The following is a 22,061-nucleotide window of genomic DNA, read 5'->3' as shown; positions in this document are numbered from 1 at the left end:
GCTGTAATTTTTCCTTGAAGAAGGAAAAGAAATAGATGGTATACTCATTTGCAGAGGGGAAGAGGAAGCAATGCCATTAGATGGTATACTCACCAACCAGAGAATATGAGTAGGGTTTTGGAAACTGATGCTTAGGATGTAAGGTCATGGTTTTTGGTAAGCATGAGGATGGTGAAACAAGAAGCATGTTATGTGTCCATGCGTTTTATCATTTACAGATTAATGAACTTTAATATAGATGATAAAAATGTGAAGGTCACTGTCATGCAAGGTATGGTAGGTTGGGTATCAGGAAAGTGAGGAGTTTCAATTTAGCACTGCTCACTTTCTCAGCAGGTGGCACTGGAACTTCAATTCAGAACCCAATGATCTCTAGAGAAGATTTAGCAAGTATGGATTGCAGGAAAATGGTTGGGACAGCGCTCCCCCTTCTCAACCCAATGGCTGTAATGTTTGGAGAGGATTTGCAAAGCCCTACCCAGTCTTTTTACAAGGAATTAAATATAAGCTTGGAAATGGTTGCAGGTTGTATTTCTGGATGTACCCTTGGTGTGGTGATAGACCCTTATTTGAACTCCTTCTGGAGCTTTACTTGCTGGCAAGCAATGGAAATGCACTGGTAGCAGAATCTTATACAGCAGCATATGATTCAATTTCTGGAAATCACAGTTTAGAAAAGTGACTGGGAATTATCCCAAGTTTCTAGTCTGCTGGGTTTGCTCCCTTCTCCGTTAGGAACCTGCCTAACTCAGGGCTCTTTGAGGGGCCAACCTCCTGAATTCTTGGAAGAAGAGAGGAAAAAGTGAGAGAGAGAGAGAGAAAGAGAGGGAGAGAGAGTTTAATGCTGAAAGAATCAATGTCCTATTCTCTTTTCTACTCTACTACTTATAGTTTTACAATCTTGATTGTTACAGTTGTTACAAGGCAGTTGTTACAAGTGGATGACAGTTATTACAAGTGGATGGTTAGTTGTGCTGACGTGGCCTCCTCTTGTAAAACTGATTAACTGCCTTCTGTTGGTCTGTTCCAGCAGTCTTGACAATCCCCCCTTCCTTTAGAGCGACCTTGCCCTCAAGGTCTAATGTAGGAAAATTTGATTGCAGATCTAGGTAGGATTCCCAGGTTGCATCCTCTTCCGGAAGGTTAGACCAAACAACTAATGCCTCTGGTATGACTCTGCCTCCCCGGCGCACCCATCTGAAATCAATGATGCGGGTTGGCTCAGTCTGCACTTGTCCTTCTTCTGAAAATATGGGAAGGGTCATACTTGTAATGACTCCTGACTTCGGCCCCTTCTTCAGTAAGGAGATATGGAATACAGGGTGCAGTTTGGTTGTTTCCGGAAGGTCCAGTTTTCTCTCCAGGATTTTAAATGGGCCAAAATAGCGCGGGCTGAGTTTGTTCCACTGTCGGCTTGCAACTCAAATCTGCCTGAAGGGTTGTAATTTGAGAAACACCCAATCACCTACTTCATATTAGACATTCTTGTGGTGTTTATCATAGGTGTGCTTCATCCATTGCTGTGCCTGTAAGAGATGATGTCTCAGTTCCCTTAGCACCTCATCCCGTTGCGTTAGCTGTTCTTCAACGGCTGCTACTATGGTGGTTCCTTTTTCATAAGGAAGTAGACGGGAGGGTCCCAACCATAAAAAGCTCTGAAGGGTGTCATCCCCGCGGCGCTATGGAAAGTGGTGTTGTACCACCATTCGGCCCAGTGGATCCACTTCACCCATTGTCTTGGTCGATCTCCTGCGAAGCATCTCAGATATGTTTCGAGACTCTTGTTAACCGCCTCTGTCTGTCCATCAGATTGGGGGTGGTAGCTAGTTGACTTTAATAGTTTACCCCCGTGTAGGCGGAAAAGCTCAGCCCAGAAACGGCTCATAAATATAGGGTCCGTGTCTGATACAATTGAGCTGGGGAGCCCATGTAGGCACACAATTTCCCGGAGGAATAATTCAGCAATTGTGGCTGCTGTAAATGGGTGTGATAGAGGTAGGAAATGACTGTATTTTGTCAGTCTATCTACTACCACAAGGATAACTGTTTTGCCGGCAGAAACGGGCAATCCCGTGATGAAATCCATTGATATATCATCCCAGACTTGGGTTGGTATTGGGAGTGGTTGCAAGAGGCCTGCTGGTGTTGTAGTGGCTGACTTGTTTTGTTGGCATACTGCACACTCGGCTATGAAGTTCTGGATAGATGTACGCATGCCTTTCCAATGAAATTGTGTGGCGATGCGCTTTTGTGTTCGTAGGATGCCGGAGTGGCCACCCGTGGGTGAGGCATGGAATAATTCCAGGAGCTTCCTGAGATGAGCAGAGGCTGCCGGGATTTCCAGGCGTCCTTTGAAGAAGAGTAGATCATTCTTAATTGTGTACCCGGGGTGCAGTGAGGGACTTGCCAATACTTGGGCCTTCAACTGCTGTAACTCCTTATGGGATTGGGCTTCTTTTCGCAGTAGATCCAGGAGTGGAGAAGTTGGGGAAGATACTAGTAACAGAAATGTCTGTGGGTGCCGTGAGAGGGCGTCCGCCACTCGGTTAGTCGTACCCCAGTAGCTTGGATATCCAGCTTTGCTGTTCCGAGGATAGAACCGGTTGATCCAATAAGAACTTCAGACTTTGATGGTTGGTCCGAATTGTGAATCGTCTACCGATCACGTAGGATCACCAACATTGGACTGCTATGACTATTGCTATTAATTCTTGCTCATAAACTGATTTGGCCCACTTTTGTGATGTTAAGGCCTTGCTTAAAAAGGCTAGTGGTCGCCCCTCTTGCATGAGAACGGCCCCAACAACTTAACCAGAGGCATCACACTCAATGATGAAATCTTTTGTAAAATCGGGCAGTGCTAATGTTGGAGGGCTCGCAACTGCCTGTTTCAATTGCTCAAAAGCTTGTTGGGCCTGGTTTGACCAGTTAAAAGCATCTTGTTTCAGCAATTGGGTCAAAGGGGTAGCTATTAGGCCGTAGTTTTTGATGAAGCGGCAGTAGTACCCGGACAGTCTCAAGAAGGCCCTCAATTCTTTCACACATCTGGGTTGCGGCCAGCTCAGTATACTGGAGATTTTATCTGGGTCAGTTGCTACAGTCCCCTTTTCTACAATATGTCCCAAGTAGTGAACTTGGTTTTGTCCAAAGGAGCACTTGGACTTTTAGCGAATAGCTGGTAGGCCTCAAGTGTTGCAAGGGTGACCTGTAGATGGTTCAAATGTTCCTCCCAATTGGGGTTGTAGACCAATATGTCATCAAAGAAAACAAGGATGAACTTATGTAAATATGGCCGGAATATGTCATTCATCAATGCTTGAAATGTGGCTGGAGCATTGGTCAACCCAAATGGCATGACTCGGAACTCATAGTGGCCATCATGTGTCCTGAAAGTCGTTTTGTGAACATCCTCCCTATGTACTCTTATTTGATGATACCCAGCTCTTAAATTCAGTTTTGAGAATATGGTGGCTTGACTGAGTTCGTCAAGCAGCTCATCAATGACTGGTATCGGGAATCGGTCTTTAATGGTGATGCTGTTAAGGGCTCTGTAATCAATACAAAACCGCCACGTCCCATCCTTTTTCTTGACTAATAGTACTGGTGACGAGAATGGGTTGTGACTGGGCTGTATTATCCCTTGCTTAAGCATATCTTGAACTTGCTTCTCGATTTTAGATTTTTGAAAGTAAGGGTATCAGTAGGGTCTTACATTGGTCGGGGCTGATCCCGGCATGAGGGGGATGCGGTGGTCATGCTCTCGGCATGGTGGCAGTCCTTGGGGTTCTTTGAATACGTTGCCATAGTGCTGAAGGAGTTGTTGTAGGCGGCTTTGGAAGTCTCTAGGCCCATCTGGGCAGCTGTTAGCTAAGGATGGCCAGGTCCAATTTGAGTCCATGTGCATGGATATGGGCTGATTTGGATCTCCTCTTTGCTTTGTCAGTGTTGCAAGACTGATGGGCCTTGGGCCCTTGCATGTTTGCCCTTGTAGATGGACTGTAGAGTTTCCTAATGTGAAGTCCATAGTGAGACGGGCCCAGTCACAGACTAGGGTCCTAGCTGTCTTAACCATTGAATGCCTAGCACCACATCCGCTCCACTGAGATGGAGAGGATATAGGTCCACCGCAAACTGATGACCTTGAATATTTAGTGGTAGGCCCATGCAAATGCTATTGCAAGATAGGTTGTTACCGTTGGCCACATGAATCGTAAAGGCCGTTGTTGGTTGAATAAGAAGTCCCATTTTATCCACCAAGACTTGAGTTATGAAGTTAAGGGAGCTGCCACTGTTTATGAGGATTGACACTTGGCGTCCTAGGATCAGCCCTGCAACTCTCATTGTCTGAGGGGACGCAAGTCCCATAAGGGCTTGTAAGGATATTTCAGGCATGCCATTGGATTGTATTTCCCACCTTGGGTTAGATTCTCCGCAACCGGTGATGTCGTCTTCCTCTTCGGCATCTGTTTGGAGGAGAAACGCTTGTTGTTTCTTGCAGCGATGGCCCAACCCAAATTTCCCTTGCAGTTGTAACAGAGACCTTTGTCTCTGCGGGCTTGCATCTCTGCCCAGGTCAGCCGTTTGAAAGGAACCAGTGGGCCTGGGCCTAGTACTCCTTCCTCCTTGTCTGGTGCTATCGTCCTTTCTTGCTCCCTTCTTGCTCCAGGACCCCATGGTCGCTGCACCCTTCTTGCTCGACTGAACTTGTCCTCATACAATCTGGCTAGTGTTGTCGCGTTGATGACCAAAGTGGGCTGCATCGCTTTCACTTCCAGTCGCAATTCTTCTTTTAGGCCGCCGACGAAGCTTCCCACCAACGCCTTCTCCGTCCACCCTTGGACTCTCACGGCCAGCCTTTCGAACTCCATCTGGTATTCTTTTACTGATCCCTCCTGCCGCAGCTTTGCCAAATTTTCATCAAGATCTTCAAACCCAGATGATCCAAAATGGACAGTCATGGCATCCGTGAAGTCTGCCCAGGTTTGACGAGGGTGCCCCCTTTGATACCATTGAAACCAGAGGATAGCTTCCCCTTCAAGATGCGCAAAAGCCAGAGCTACCCTATCTTGCCCCGGTGTTTCATGGTAATTGAAATACCTTTCGGCTCTGAGAATCCAGGGAGTTCGGTCGCCGCCTAAGAAGATGGGGAAGTCGATTTTGGCTATTCTTGTTGCCGCCCTTGTTCTACGGCTGTTTTCATTGCTGCGCTCTTCTTGGCTTCCTCTATCAATGTTCGTTGCCCCCTGCTCCAGTCGAAGGAGGAGAGCAGTGAAGCCTTCCTTCATTTCTTTGAGATCTGAAGACATTCGATGGATCTCTACCTCCATCTGATCCACTCATGTGTCTACTGACATGTTTCTTGTGTTGGTCATGCTGGCCCTGATACCAAATTGTTAGGAACCTGCCTAACTCAGGGCTCTTCGTGGGGCCAACCTCCTGAATTCTTGGAAGAAGAGAGAGGAAAGAGAGAGAGAGAGAGAGAGAGAGAGAGAGAGAGAGAGTTTAATGCTGAAAGAATCAATGTCCTATTCCCTTTTCTGCTCTACTACTTATAGTTTTACAATCTTGATTGTTACAGTTGTTACAAGGCAGTTGTTACCAGTGGATGGCAGTTATTACAAATGGATGGTTAGTTGTGCTGACGTGGCCTCCTCTTGTAAAACTGATTAACTGCCTTCTGTTGGTCTGTTCCAGTAGTCTTGACATTCTCAGTCAATCTGCCTTCTCAGGATTCTAGTATTTGGAAATTTTGTAGGACCTGCATATACCATCTCAACCTACAACCATGAAGCCCCAACAATCTCAAACAGGCCAGGATTCCCAAATTGCAACCATCAAAGTTGAGTTAGATGACATTTGAAGTGAAGGTAGTCCAAGATACCTAGGGAACACCAGCCATGGTTAAAGCAGCCACATTATATTATCCCCTAATGATTTCATCAGTGGTGAAATTCCTAAATTCTTCACTTGTTTTTGCCGAATTTCCAGCCCTAACTGCTATTGATTAATTAGCATCTTTTTTCTTTATTAGAGAATATCGATTATCCTTGCATTTCTTTCCTCCAAATGGTCTATGGTATTACAGCTTGTGTGTATCTCCACATAACTTTGTCTCTCTTGGGCGGTGGAGAGGAAAAGTTAGTGGGGGATTAGGAGCCGCTTTCTCATGGACCAAAAGATCTGTCAATTGGCTTAAATTCCATTGTATTTGTTCACATTGCATCAAACAGGAGAAAGGGATTGCCAAACACTAGAGACAGAAGGGCAGGAGATTAATATGTGGATAGTATTCTAACAATTAGCTTTATAAAGGAAGCATCTATTGGAGTATTGGGTGAAGGAGAGCAAATGAGTTTTCCCTTTTTGAGGAGCTCAAACTAGTTGATTTACATGTGATACTCTTCCCAACAAAGGTGGAGTTGTTTAGCAAGGAGTATGTTCAAGGCTTAAAATTTGTTTTATTTTGAAAGGTCTAAGAACCAGATGAGTTTTTTTTTATGCCCATTTTTCTACTTCTGAGTGAATCAGTGAAAGTAGATTGGTGTGGAGTTAATAAGCTAATAGTTTGGTATAATTTGATTGAGAATCAATTGATTAATTAATTAATTTTTGTTTTAGTGAATCATTTGTCAAAAAAAAAAAGAAAGTTTTAGTGAATGTCACCTACAGATGTTAAGGTCTTAACATCCCATTTGTCCTTGCATGTTGTATTTTCTCGTTTCTACTTGTTTGTTTGTTTGTCCCAAGATATCTTTAACTTGCAGTTGGTGGCAAATTTTCCTGTTAGAGTGCTTGACTTTTTTCTTTCAGAACCTCCGATTCCAGCTGAGATTATTAGTATAGCTTTTATGATACTGAAGTTTATCTTTTGCAATATTTGTTACTCCGTAAAATGGGCATAAGTTTTGCAGGAAGAAATATTTAAGCTATATTATCATCCTTTTTATGATAAAAATGTGGTTTTCTTGCTATTTACATCAAAACAATTTGGCAAGGTGCAAACCCAAGTTTTTTCTACAAAAGGGTCAGAAATAATGGTGAAATATTTCAGCCTGATTACATCCATTTTACAGAGAACCAAACTGAGACTACAGGACAGTTTACAATATCTATTATCATTTTTTATTATTCCTTTCTATTTTTCAAGATCTGAATCTTAGATGTTTGTTAACTGAATGTTTTCATAAACATATGCTATTTTGGAAACTCATGCTATTTTGGCTTTGTCATTATTAGGTTGGAGATAAAGGAATCATTGCCGTAGGCGAGAACTGTAAATCTCTCACAGACCTAAGCCTTCAGTTCTGTGATAGGTGAAAATCTTATCCACAACTACTTTTGTTTTCCTTCCTCAAAATGATGTGCTTCTTTTTCTTTTTATGAAAGAACCACATGCTACTTGTTGAAGCATCTTTAGTTTGCTTACCTGATGTGGTTTCACTGTCCTCATAGACATTTGTTGTTTTCTATGTGTAATGATTTTTTTGGAATATTTTCTTTATCCTTGGTAAGATGAAGAAAACTTAAGATGTAATGCACTCAACGATGCAATGTACTGCATATAGAAATGAAAGTTATTGACTAGGTTTGTTATTGAACTGCCTCACAAGCCAGGCCGTAACTATCCTGTTCCTTGCCTGCTATAGTAAACCTTACAATCCAAAGCAGCACATTGAAGATGCAATTGAAAAAGGTTATTTCTAATTCAGGATGGTCCACAGGTGCACACTGAGAATTCCAAGCTTTTAAAAGTTAGCAAATTTAGTAAATGTGAGCCAACTTGTGTCATTTGTTGGAGTTTCCATTGAAAATATTATATGAAAACTTTGACCGACAGTTGACATTTATGAATTATGCTAAAAAAAAACAAGCATGAAGGAGGAAGGCTACCTGTTGGTGAAAGCAATGGTCAACAGAGTGACCATTCTACACTGGTTGTGGTTGGATTAGGGTCAATGGCCATTCTATCATTAAAAGCACTGGTTGGCAGTCACTAGCCTTTCGTTGTGGTTGGCAGCAGGTGGTCTATTCTTTTCTGTGCCCTCTTCTCTTCATCAAGTCCCATTGAGAAACCCTTCTCTGGAGGGAGGATTACCTGTTTGGTTAAAGCAATGGTTGGCAGAGCCACTAGCCATTCTACATTCTCTTAAGTTTGGTAGAAGGTGGCATGTTCCTTGCTGTGCCCTCCTCTCTTCATCAAATCCCAATGAAAGACATTTCTCTTTCTCTGGGTTGATATAAGGTAAAGGTTACTATAGGGGATCGTGATCTAAATTGAATGGAGGCCACAACCCTTAAGCTTTGAAGTACTATATTTTCACTTATCTACATGTAGACATTGGTAAAAATGTGTGCCTGATATCATCAAATGAGACCGAAATTTGGCATAAACAATCTCAGAGTTTGCTTTCTGTGATGGGGCTACAACACCCATCCAGAATGCCATCTCTATATTTCAAAAAAAAAAAAAATCTATGCTAAAAGCAAACATTAGTTGTTCAATTTGTGGCTCTACTTATTGAATATATTTGAATTTCTAAAAAAAAATACTTCTCCCCATTGAAATTAACAGAATCAAAATATGTTGATGGGAACATCTAATACTCCTCATTTTTCGTACATATGATATTAGGTTTAACCGATTATTGAAACATGTTAACATGCTGCCATTCTAGACATTTATTTTGCCCTCATCTCATACATTAATATATATTTTCACTGTGGGCTTGAGTAGAAGTAATACAGTTGTGGACCTTACATCACTAATGGGCTTGATTGAAAAGAAAATTTGCAATCGATAATTGTAAGGAACCAATATGCAGGAGTGTGAAAATGGATTATATATCCTACAAAAGGACTGCTGAATTATTTCATTCTATTGATATTTGAAATATTGAAATTATCTTTATTTGTATGTGGTAAAATCTTGGGCTGGCAAGCGTGAGAATGCAGGTAGTCCAAGAGTGGCTACTTTATGCAAAAAAAAAAAAAAAACAAAAAAAAAAACAAGAAGTTAGGTTCATTTCTAGTCTACCCTACCCAATCAGAAGGAAACCTACAGAGACTTCCAAAGCAACAATCAGGCTACAGATCAGACTCTACACTGTCAAACCTGTTGTTGGAAGGGAACTGGATTGAAGCAGCGGCATCGGCGAAGGAACTTTTCTCAGAAGGTTTCGAACCTGAGGAAATAATACCCCTGGTGATAGTTGAAGACAGAGAGGATATTGCTTTGGTGTTGCAGTTATCCTATAGGAAGTTCAGGCTGCCAGATATGTAATGCTCAGTTGGGGACAAAAGAGGTTGGGAAAGGAGGTGGTTATGGGGTAGATAAGAGGGGAGGAAGGTGCAGGGACTGAAAAGGAGGTAGGATCGATGTTATCGTGGGTGAATTCAAAATTGTTGGGTTTGGGTAAATTTTGGGCATCTCCATAGTGGGATTGGAAGAGGAAACCATTAAGTATCTAGAAGGAATAGAGAAGAGAGTTTTGATAGAAAAATGAAAATTAAATGCAAAAAAGGGGGAGTTCTTTGAAGAAAAACAAGGAGATTTGAGGCTGTCATTGGGTCTAAATGATAAGGTAGGGAAAGGGGAGGGATCGGCAAGGGGAGGGGGAGAAAAGGCTAAGGGGAAGGGGAAGGTGAGAGAAATAGGGGGTTTTTATTCTTGCTTTGTTTTTATGGAGTTAAAAATCTTGCCTTGGAATTTCAGGGGGTTGGGATCGAGAAGAGGAGAATGGTGGTTAGTGATATGTTGAAGAGATGGAGATCGGAAGTGTTGTTCCTTCAGGAATCTAAGCTGGAAGTGGTGGAGGCAGAAATAATAAGTGTTTGGGGTCCAGGGGAAGTCAAGTGGATTAGTAAAGCAGCAAGAGGAAGCACAGGGGGCTTGGTATCTCAAGAATAAAAGGATTAGATAAGTTTATTCTAATACATACTCTTGGGATAACAGTAGAGGTTAATTTAATGGTGTCATCATCGAGTTTGATCACCTTACTAACATCTCTAAGAATGAATTGAAGTTCATCCTGCTTTTTTCTCTCGGGGAAGAACTATTATTAATACCCGACAACTTATCCAGTTTCACAACAAGTTTTTGTTCCTCATGAAGCATTTCAACACGTATTTCATGATTTGTCATGATTGCACTTCTCAAGTAATCACGTAAGGGGGAGAGACTTCCATGTATTCCAGTAAAGTTTCATTTTGATTTTTTTTTCTTAGAATCGGTTGTAAGCTCTGATGCAATTACAATCTAGTTTTTACATATCTTGATCCTGCTATGTGGGATAGATCAATCAGTCTATAAGCTGGTTGAGTCACATATTGGGGACTTTTCTATTTTGGTGGTTCTAGAAATGGAGGGGGATGTGAGGGGCTTAGTCACAGATGTCTATGGACCTTCTGAAGATTTAGATAGAGGAAGACTTTGGGAAGACCTTGGTGAGGCAAGAGGCTCTTATACTCTCCCTTGGGTGCTGGGAGGAGACTTTAATGTTACAAGGTTTTTGGAGGAAAGAAATGGTGGTAGAGGAGGAAACTTCTTCTAGAACCTCTTCTAGAAGGGGAGATAAAGTCATCCCCAATTTTGGTTAAGCTTGACAGATTCTTGCTTTCTCCTGAATGGGAAAACCTCTTCTAGAACCTGAATCAAGTAGCCTTGCAAAGGCCGGTTTCAGATCACTCTCCTATTCAGCTCAGTTGTGGTGTTTTTGCTTATAGGAAGTCTATCTTCTAATTGGAACATGCCTGATTTGAAGAAGATGACTTCCTTTGCTAAAATCTATTTGGATTGAAACTCAAGTGGGGGGGACAAGTTCCTTTGTTTTAGCTAAGAAGCCAGGAGCCATTAAACGAGGTCTTGAGAACTTGGAAGATTGAGAAATGGGACAAATTAGAGACAGAAAAGAAAAGACACTTAGAAACTATCAGTGTTTTAAAAGCGCAAGGGCCAATTTGCGCCTGAGGTGCAAGGTGCAAGGCAAGGCGTGCGCCTTTTTGAAGCAAGGCGCAAAAATACGAAAAAAAAAATTTTAAAAAAATGTCAAAAAATTCATAAAAATGCAAAAAAAAAATTAAACACAATATTAATAAAAAATATAAACTTAAATTTTAAAAACCTATTATCTAAAATTTAAATACATAAACATAACATGTAAAGCGTATTCAAATGAAATTTTAAAAATAAAATCAAACATATAAAACATTGATTTAATAATGAATGTATGAACAACATTAGCAAATAAGGAGTTCTCAAAGCTTGGTGAGTGAGCGAAGTGAGTGAACAGAATACAAGCAAATAAAAAATAGAAGGCCTTGATTTAATAGAATTACCTTACTTTTTTCAAATAAAAAATAAAATTCATTAAAAGAAAGAAGAACAAAATACAAGCGACAACTGGGTGTTAAGATAATGCCCCAACAATAGAACAATGATTACAAAACTAAAACAATGGAAGGCCCCTGACAAGCTTAATCTTCCTCTTCAAAAACTTCGTCTTGTCCGTGCCCATCCTCATTTCATGCCACCCCACCTTCCCCGACAACAATCTTCTTGAGAGTCTCCTCTCTCTTGCTTCTTTAAAATGCTTCAAAATCCCTTCTAAGAAACTCCTCTCCACCAAAAAAATACGCCTAAACTCTTTCCAACCCTAACATCCATGTTTTCCAAACTCTCAATCTCCGCCATTCTTCCTCTGTCCTCCACCATGATAGACACAGTCAATTAAAATCATCTTATGCTCTTGATCAACCTCAGCCTCCTTTTCTTCTGGTAGCAACCTAGTAACCACACCATCTACAGGAACCAAACACGGTTGCAGATCCTTCCCCTTTATAGTTTGAGGCTTCGCTCCCCGGTTCTCATCAAGCTTCTTCTTTGGGCCTTCAACCCTAGGACCTCTTTTCTTTTAGACTTTCTTAAACTTGTTTGTAGGACCAACACCAATCAAACCATCCTTTAGTTTTGAAAAAACTTTTGAGACATGAACCATTTGGAACTTATTTGGATCTCTGGCTTTCTTTGCCACCTCTGAAACAGTTGCATCCCCTTCTTTACTTACTCGTCTCCTTCTTTGTCCTAAGTCCACTCCATGTCTACCTACTTGGACCTCAATTCTTGAAAAGTTACTAGCCTTAGAAAGGCTGCTTTCTCCTCCCTTGGGTTACAAACTTTTGTACTTCTAACTTCACCTTCTTCAACTACCTCTCCTCCTTTCCTCCCCTTCTTATTGGTCATGGTGGTGGAAGTCTACCTCTATTTTTAGCTACTAAAATCCAAGGTGAGGAGATCTTGTTTGCCATTATGTATGTACCTCTTGGTATCTACCAGCAAAAGTTACTTCTTATTATATAATTTCATGAAACGTGTTCTATGGATCATACATAAAAACAAATATAAAAAGGAAGGAAGATGTACAGTAAATGTAAAAAAAAAAAAGAAGGAAGAAATAAACCTAAAGATATGCTAATTTAAATTTAAAAACAGGCTTGCTAGGTGTCATTCAGAAAGCAGAGATCTAGATGATTGACTGATGTCCATGTGACAGCTTGGTGGTGACCCAAATGGGTTCCATGTATTTGTCTTATCATCCTCTCTTCATGTAGCAGATTCAGGTTGGCACCCAGGCTACATGGCAAAAGAAGGCCCTTTTAGGGAATTTCTGGAATTAAAAATTAAGATTCAAGGGTGGTCTTGGTTGGAGCACCTTTGCCCTCTTACATCTCCCATCTCTTCTTCCCTTAAACTTACTTTCTTATCTTCTTCCCTTTGATCCTTGCCTTACCTTGTTTAGAACAATCCGACCTGATCACTTGCGATAGAATAGAGGGAATCTCCACCATAAAAGACCCAAAATGGATGGTTGTACCTAAATGCCTCTCAAGCTTTCCCTTCTTCAACCTCCCGCTTTTCTCCGCCCCTTGATTAGACCTGACGACGTTCACACTCTTCTTTCCAAGCCTCTCAAACTTAGTAATAAACCAAACCCAATCGATGGCGTTTAAACTTAGCTCCTTTCTCTTTAATTGCCCTTAGAAAGCTAGGCTCAACATATTTCTACTGCTTCTTAATCTTGGTCTTGGAAAGTGCTCCCCATTCCCAGGGCCAATAGATTCATTCAAAAGCCATGGATCAATTTAATCTTCTATTAATCTTTTATTCTCCGTAGCCTTCAAAACATTTTCCACTGGTTTGTTCCATGTGTCTTACATGGAAAGATTCATCCTTGCCCAAAATTACCTCTTCACCCTTGGAACCCAAACCTCCATCGTCTTCCTCCTACGAACAACCTTTCGGCTTTCCCTGTTCACCAGGGTAGCGAACCTGAAGGTCAATTCCTTTCTCGGATGTCTTTATCTCCCCTTTTACTTCTCTACCATTAATGTATTCCCTGAAAAAGGTGCAATCATCTCCCTCAATGTAAATCCTAAGATAATATTTCTCCCCTACAAAAGTCAAGACCAAGATACTAGGGATATTAGAGATCACCTCCATCTCCGCAAGATTCATGCGACATCAATCTTCTTCCAGCTCTTGTTTCTTTCTTCAATGCTCAAGAATTTGTCATAGGAATCTCCAATCACCATGAAAGTGCAGATGTTCCGTGCATGTAGAGGAATACCCAGAACTCCAATCTACATTGATCTACTTCTTCTCTCGTCTTGAGTCCTGCCACTGGGAACCACCAGCTTAAACGTAAGTCATAATCATTGCATTTCTTAGCTTCAGACTCCAACACCCACTCTGCCTCCTTCCTATTGTGAATCAAAAATAAAAACAAACCCCCCATTAAGCCTTCTAACTCCCGACACCCTATATTTGCCCCATTCAAACTCAGCCCAAGCAATCACATTCCTTTCTTCTAGATCCAACTCAACAAACCTTCTAACCAGACTTGCTCTTAAGATTTTCATCCTCTTGTCGAGTCTCTCACTTGATTGGCATCATTGTGAATCTCCATTTAGTCAAAATTGAACATATGATTCCTAGCTACAATCAAAATTACAGTGATTGGAGTAGCAGTCTTGGACGTCCTGCCATCAAGTGGGTCAAATGTTGTCAATCAATTCAAATGCTCAAACTTTGCCTGACCAAGATCTCAGATAGCTGGGCCAACATTAGGTAATGGCCTTTTATCTATTAGTAATATAAATGCCCAACATATATTCAGTGTTTATAAAGGTGTTAAGAGGTGTACATCTGTGCCTGCAGGTGAGGTGCTAAAGCTTGGCAATGCACAATAGAGGCATAAAGATGCTTGAGGCAGGCATATATCATGTTGCACTTTATAGAGGAGGAATACGTCTTACCTTTTAAGCTAGTTTTTTATAACAAGACTAATATAAGTAAAAGGGGGGGGGGGGGGGGGGGGGGATGGGATCATGTTCTCCATTATATGGCTATGCTAACATAATATAAAGAATGGAAATCTTTCAAATTTGTTTATTGTAACATTGTAATAAAATGTAATAATTAGAAGTCGGGGCACCATAGCCCTGTTTTCTTTTAATGCATCACATTCATTTGAATATGATGACACATTTGTCTATGTTAATGTTATGCAATTTATGTGAATTGTTAATTCTAAAATTTTAATTTGCAACTTAGTAAATGATGAATTGATGGCTGACGATACTTGTTGGATGATGATGCTTCAGATAAAATGCATGTCTTATTACATTAGTCCGTTGAATTTGGAATATCAAGCACGTTGACAGAAATGCTTGTGATGCAATTATTATTGTGTTTTTTGTGCTTGTATGGAGTAGAATATATACATTGTTGTTAGTATATTATATTAGCTTCTATACATTATTGGGTTTTAATGTGATCTTATTTATTGTTTAATTAGGGTTGGTGATGATGCTTTAATTGCTATTGGTCGGGGTTGCTCGCTACAGTATTTGAATGTCAGTGGGTGTCACCAAATTGGTGATGCTGGACTAATAGCAATTGCAAGAGGATGTCCTGAACTTATTTATCTAGATGTAAGCGTTCTTCAGGTGCAGTTTCTCCTACCCTCATGCTCTCTCTCTCTCTCTCTCTCTCAAGGCTTTACTTTACAATACATTATTAAATATTATGGCCACCAAAAGATGGACTTAAGAGAATCTTGCACTTTTCTTCACCAATAAGGTGGTAAGTTACTAATTTCTATAGTGGGTATGTTAATGGGTAATATCAAGTTGAGTGGAAACTTGGAAGACCTTCCATGTCCTGCTACAGGAGTAACTCTTCTGACATTTATTCTTTGTATAGGCCTGCAGGCTCAGCCATTTGGACCTTTCCATGAGTGAGCCATCCAGTGATTAAGAGGCATGCCTCAAGCAGCTCGTAGACTTGTAGAATTAGGAGTGAAAGATATTTAATATCACATTGTCTATTTGAAGTAATGTGATTGGGAAAGAAGTAAAAAGATCGCAGGTTTTATGTGCTCAAATTGTTTAGTGCTGAGTATGTTTCATATGTTATGTTTATATATTTTAATTTGAGCTAATAGGCTTTTTAAAATATTTAGTTTAAATTAAAGTTGCATTTGTTAATTTACACTATTTTTAATATTTTATTATTATTTATTATTTTTGCTTATATATATATATATATAATTTTTTTTTTAATTTGCACCTTGTGCCTTGGGCACAAGAAGCCTTTTATTTTGCACCTTGCGCGTTTGAAACACTGAAGTCATCAATTACTCCAAGTTCCTAATGGATGAGCCTTACTTGACTGTCCAATCCACTAACAGAGAAACAATCCACTAACAAACACCTTTGCAATCTAGGTCAAAACTGTTGGGTGGCTCTTATATAGGCTGCATAGACAGCTCTGCACTAAGATCTAAAAAGCTCCATATATTATCTTAAAGAAGAATGACGTAAAGAATAATCCCTAGTCACCCAAGCTTCAATTTTCTTTGGTTTCAATAGCTGGGGAAATTTTAATTCTAGGATTGTGTCATCATCATCCAAACCTTATCCCAAATTCCCAATTATGGGATTGACTACATGGATCCTGTTTCACCAGTCCATTCTATTTAATGCCATATCCATTGTTAAATTATTGATGCTTACATCATTTCTTACTACTTCTATCCATGCCATTTTTGGTCTACCCCTGGCCCTTCTGTCCCCCTCAACTTGTAACTAATCACTTCTTCTTATGGGTGTTGTTGATGGTCTTCTACGCACATGGTCAAACCATCTCAGTCTACTTTCTCTCATTTTATCACCTATTGGAGCTACTCTTAACTTTCTAAGAGTGACTTCATTTCTAAATGAAGAAAGTCTTAGTGTACAACAAAGAATTTGATTATATCATGTCTGGAATGTGATAGGCCTAAGATTCTCATCTCTCTCTCTCTCTCTCAACAGAATCTAGGGGATATGGCACTATTTGAAATTGGAGAAGGCTGTCCTTTACTCAAGGACATAGTGCTGTCTCACTGTCGACAAATTACGGATGCTGGATTAACATATCTTGTTAGCAGATGTGCAATGCTTGAATCTTGTCACATGGTTTACTGCCCATTTGTGACTTCAGCTGGGGTAGCTACTGTGGTTTCGGGTTGTCTCAAGATGAAGAAAGTCTTAGTGGAAAAGTGCAAGGTTTCTGAGAGAACTAGGCGAAGGGCAGGATCTGTCCTCTCTTACCTATGTGTGGACCTTTAATTGTGGCTACTGACATTTTTGCACTCAATTTTGGTTCTGTTGGGCACACCTTATGCCAGAAGGGAGGTGACTTCAAAATACTGTGATATCTTAGCACTGGAAAGGTAAGCACATGCTGTCATTTCCTTTCTGTATCAATTGTTGTTGTGTTTCTTCCTTGTAATTATTGGCTTGATGCATTTAGAATTTTCTTTAGGTTTTATTCAGTTTAAATAAATGGATTCTGGGATCTGCAGGTTGTAATCCAGAAATCCTTTGAGTGTACAAAGACTTCAGAAAAACAAAGATGGTACTTTAATTTTAAGGGGGGGGTGGGGTGGGGTGAGGGGGGGGGTCTCCAACATTAACTTTATTGGTATTGAGCTCCAAAATTAAGGCCCTATGTCTGGTTTGAAAAAGCATTGATTCTTGAGCACACCAATGAGGCCTTAGACAATCAAATAAAATCCAATCCATTAAAAATTTGATCTATGGACAACATTTTGTGTTGAAGATTGTAATGCTAGAGGAATCCTTAGCACAGGACATAGCGGGAGAGATTATAAGCATCTAGGCTGTAAAGCTTATTTTTGACAGAACTAAAAAAGGACATCTAACAGAACCGGGTGCAAATCCATAATAAGCATATAGAAATATTGTACATCAAAAGTTGTGGTTTCAAAAGATAGGATGTGTATTTTGTGAATGGGGCGTGTTTTGGAAGAAATGAGGGCATCTATGAATTCCCTAAGCTCTGACCTCTGAGGTGACTTTTCAATAAAAATCTACTATATGAGGTTGTACAGTAAAAGCAAAAAAAAAAAAATGTTATTAGTTATAGAGTTTACTCGTTTCTAGAACTGAGACCAGAAACTTGTTCTTGAATCTCTGGTTTCAAGGATTCCTCTGGTGATTTGATGTTGTGTTTCATAAAAGGTGCAATGTGGATATTAGCTTACCTTAATTTTTATTTATACTTTGGAATCCGTAAATGTTGGTTGATAAATCACAACAGCCTCATGGAACATGTGTATCATGGACCAGATAGCAGATCACATCAGCCTCATGGTCATGGAAGTGAAAACTTGTTTTTGTTTTTGAAAGCATCTTTTTTGTTGGATTATGGAACAAGGCTATGCCTCTGAATCAAAGTATCAAACTGAACATGCTTTTACTTTGTTTTGAAGATTTGTATATCCAAGAATGTATTTATGTTTTTCGCTGCTGTGCCATTTCTCAAAAACAAGAAAATCTAAACATTCATGTTGAAGAAGATGGTATTGATTGAACGTATGGAGAGGTGTCTAATTTTTTGGTCTAAAGCACACAGGGAATTATGATACTTAGATTTCTCTTATTTTTGTAATCATTAGAAACAGATCATAGTGGAAATTGCTGATGTAAATTCTCCCTTACAGTTGTGTAGTTGAAATGCGTGGGTTTGCACTCTGAGCCATTTGTATAGGAAGGTGGAGGTTTTTCCCCTCTGCCAATACAAGTTTTTTATATATAATACACATTTTTCCTTTCAAAAAATGTCGAAGACCCTTTTGTCTATTTTCTTATTGCAAATAATGGCAACTTGATCAAACGACCCTAGTCATGCAGAGACAGGTACTTGCACAATCTGGACTAGGAAACAGATGAAAATTTGAATTGTGTATTAACACAGGAATGGGACTTATTGGTAGATATCTTTGAACCTCTGATGCTCAATCATACCAGATTCAGTTGGTACTGAAGAGGGATTAAGGAACTATAGGCTATCAAAAGAAAATGAACTATAGTCTATCCAGTTTTTTGTTCTGTTGGTTTTCTGGAGCCTCGCAGTTAAAGTTAAGGAACTATGAAACCCTCTTGATTTAGGCGGACCAAATACTTCACGATGGGGTTAAATGTTTAATTAATGCAATTAGGGCTGCAACTGCAAAAAGCAAGCGGCCTTTTAGCCTAAACTGCTAAACACTGAAAATTTTTCTTGGGTTTTTATCTTGCTGCAATCACACTCCGTCGGGGGTAAAAAAGGGTTTCATGACCAAACGGTGCCGCTCAACTTGATCTGCATTATGAAGCACTAATTTGTTCCAACCACAGCATTAAAGAGTGAAACAAATAAAATATAAAAACCTCTCCTAAAGTTTCTGACAATCATAAAAACCTCCCCTTTAATTTCATTTTAATAAAAACCTCCCCTTTAATTTAATTTTAATAAAAACCTCCCCTTTAATTTAATTTTAATAAAAACCTCCCCTTTTAAATAGAAAACGTATAAAATTACAAAACTATCCCTAAGTAATCGTCAAGGCATCCTACCTACGAAAAGAATTCAAGAAAAGGGAATGGCGTTCTTATGTCGATAATACACTTCTAAACCCAGAAAGAAGAAAGAAGAATAAGAGCCAATAAATATCAACAACCATAATTCATTAAACAAGTAAAAAAGTAGGAAATTAAAGAAAACTGATGCGATATATGCCAGTACTAAACTGATGGAATCAAATCTCGTCCAATCTGTCTTCAAAAGAGAAATTGTAATCAATAAGCCAAAGCTTGATGTAGAAGGCGATCCCCATAAACAGAAGCAACACCAACCCAATAAAGATGGGGCCTTTCACATACACAGTCATTGGTTATTTGTCTGCATGTCTATCTGTTGTCTCTCGTTTGCTCGTTCGCTTGTAAACTCAGAAAGAATCACATGGGAGTCCATCTTAGGCTTCACCTAGCCCCAAGTGAATGGGAAATTACAGATTACAGACTAGTGGTGCAATTAAAGAGACAGAGAGAGGAGCAGGAGCTTCCATTCAGGAAGTGAATTTGAAAATGGCATGTAAACCGGAATGGACAAGCCCTGAATTGAGAAAGAATTTTGGCCCAGTCGACCCAGTCGATACTCAATACGTGTGTTTAAATTAAAAGAGCACCTTTTGTTACTTTCAGGAAGACGGACAAATGGTAAGGGGCATTTTTTCAACTTATCATCTAAAATGTAGCGTTGGTTGGACTCTTCCTCTTTGGATTTTCAAAACCATCCAACGCAAAGCCTATGAGAATAGAGAACATATGAATATAGAGCAGGTAGGCGTGGCCCACTTGGGGATTTTAGATAGGCTTTTTATCCTTGTATTGAAATGAAAGAGCTTCAGAGTTCAGACACACTGACTGCTTCCGTTTAACAAAACAAAATTATACTGGTGGCCGACCGATGGAGGGAGAGAGAGATTACGGGGGAGAGAGAAAGAGATGGTCGAACTCATTCACATCTGCCATAACCATAGCCACAGCGATTCATTGACACGATCCTGTTTGCTTTATATTGAAACACCTAGCGATCTGTTTTTTCCCAATCATTTGCGTGTGTTTTAAATTTTAGCAATTCTTGGCATTCCGAAAAAGAACAGAAGCCAATTGTGGAAGTGTTGTTGCTCAAATGAGGGCAATTTGGGATTTTAAAAAGTTTTAGATGACGCCATGCAGATTAGTCAGGGGTAATTTCATAAGTTTATTACGTTTCTGGTCTGGGTAAATGACGGAAGGGAGGTTTTTGTTTAGTTTTTTTTTAAGGAGAATATGGAGTGCTAGAGTAGACTACCATTGAATAGCTAGATCTCTAAGGCTGTGTTTTATTAAAATTGTATAGGTTTCTCTACTTTTTCTTTCATTTTTCTACCTTTTCCTTCATTTTTCTACCTTTTCCTTTAAACCAAACATAGCCTAAAGTTAAACCACTTGGACTCGGAATCTTCAGATTACAATATTTGGGCCTTACATGTTGGGGAAGAGTCCACTACAAGGTTTATGACGATTAGTTTGGATTTTATCCTAACTAAATCCATCCTCACGGCCCTTGTTGTGCATTGAGAATATTTTGATACTTGTATTTTTTTAGGGAAAATTCTCAATTATTTCCTTGTACTTTAGGCCTTACCATCACTTCTTCAAACTTAAAATGCAACAATTCAATATATAAACTTTCAAAATGTGTCAATTTAATACTTATCGTTAACCAGCCATTAAGTGGTATTTGAAAAGACACAAAGTGTAATCTAATTTTCTTTATCAATCACCCAAACATTAATAAAAATGAACAGTCCCAAATCTTTACCTCTTCTATTCAAGAAAGTTGAGGTCGCCAGAACACCCATTGAGATGTAACATCAACTTTCTTGCAAGGTTCAAAATATTGATACAGACTGATATGCTGATTAGTACTATTTTTTAATGTATTTTTTTATTTTTTGAAACTGGTTCAGAGGAACCGGCTTAAGGCCGGTCTACCCTCTTAGTCAACTCGAAACACCCCTTGTAGGGGCGTATCCGATACATGATGAAATTTTGGTCCTTACTTTCTTGAATAGAAGAGGCAAGGATTTGTGACTGCTCATTTTTTTGTCAAGATTTGGATGGTTTATAAAGAGAATTAGATGACACTCGAAGGGCATTTGCATCTTTTCAAATGCCACTTAACGACTAGTTAACAGCAGGCATTGGATTGACACGTCTTGAAAGTTCAGAGACTGAATTGTTGCGTTTTAAAGTTTGGGACCAAAGTGGCATTAGGCCCAAAGTATAAGTACTAACCAGGAATTTTCCTTTGAAATTTTCAACAAATAACCGACGGTTGGTTAACGGCAAGGACCAACTTGACACTTTTTAAAAGCTTAAGTACTGCAATGACATGTTTGAAAGTTCAGGTACTACATTGAATTACCCCCAAAGTTTAGAGTATTAAAGTGGAATTTTCTCTTTTTTTATTTATGGGGAGATACAGAGCACATCTACAAGAGCTGTGAGATCTAGGAGAAAGAAGACATTATTGATGTTGGTTCGTAGCGTCAATCACTAATCAGACGATTCAATGGCAATAAAATTATTCCATGTACAAAGTACAATAACAAAGCTTCCCTGCTTGATAAAATTCTTTCTTGTTATATGTCAGTTGGTCTGCATCTAGTCTTCTTTTGGAGTCGTTTAGTGAACTTTCTAAAGTGACTTAGGAAGCTTCCTGTTAGCAACTTTTTTAGGGTTCATGAAGGACTCTTTGTATTCTTCTCTGTGAATTTGTGTTCACAATTCAAAGCATCACGCGACTGTTTTGTTAGGCTCGGTAAATTCCAATTTGGGCAGTCACAAGTTTGTGTAGTGATAGATTTTTTTTTTTCGCAAATGCTCTTATATGAGAGCATTTTCCATTCTGTATGACATGATAATGAATTGTGACCACACAACTTCCTTGTACTAGCAGCATACCATTTCATGACTTCAGCTCATACGATATGAGAGGTTGAGGTGTTTGAACAATGCTCTGATGAATTAGTATGAACTTTTTTTCTTTTTTTGTAAAAGTTTGTACAGTGACAAATAATGGCAGCAAATGTTAAGCCTCATTCTAAATCTTTCATGTGGAAATTGAA

General features: G+C 39.5%; 1 protein-coding gene across 8 annotated transcripts in view; it reads left to right on the top strand.

The window, feature by feature from the left end:
• LOC148861739 (F-box/RNI-like superfamily protein) overlaps nt 1-18,059 on the top strand; it is an 88,484-nt gene extending 70,425 nt beyond the window's left edge. Inside the window, exons 6-9 of one of the 8 annotated variants that reach the window (XR_016095005.1) lie at nt 7,237-7,313; nt 14,853-15,003; nt 16,372-16,772; nt 17,835-18,059. Coding sequence is in view for 2 of the 8 variants with exons in the window: in XM_088941649.1 (XP_088797775.1) it covers nt 7,237-7,313; nt 14,853-15,003; nt 16,372-16,668 (525 nt within the window). In the remaining 6 variants the exon portion in view is untranslated. Of the gene's footprint in view, nt 1-7,236; nt 7,314-14,852; nt 15,004-16,371 lie in introns of all 8 variants that reach the window. The other 7 variants (XR_016095001.1, XR_016095006.1, XR_016095007.1 and 4 more) reach the window with 7 other exon arrangements.
• Nucleotides 18,060-22,061: the final 4,002 nt, after the last annotated feature.

Source organism: Nelumbo lutea, chromosome 4 (genome assembly GCF_056320005.1).
Source record: "Nelumbo lutea isolate HS-2025 chromosome 4, American lotus-T2T, whole genome shotgun sequence".
Taxonomy (NCBI): domain Eukaryota; kingdom Viridiplantae; phylum Streptophyta; class Magnoliopsida; order Proteales; family Nelumbonaceae; genus Nelumbo; species Nelumbo lutea.
Note: the sequence above shows the minus strand (reverse complement) of the source record. Positions and strands in the feature narration are given on the sequence as shown.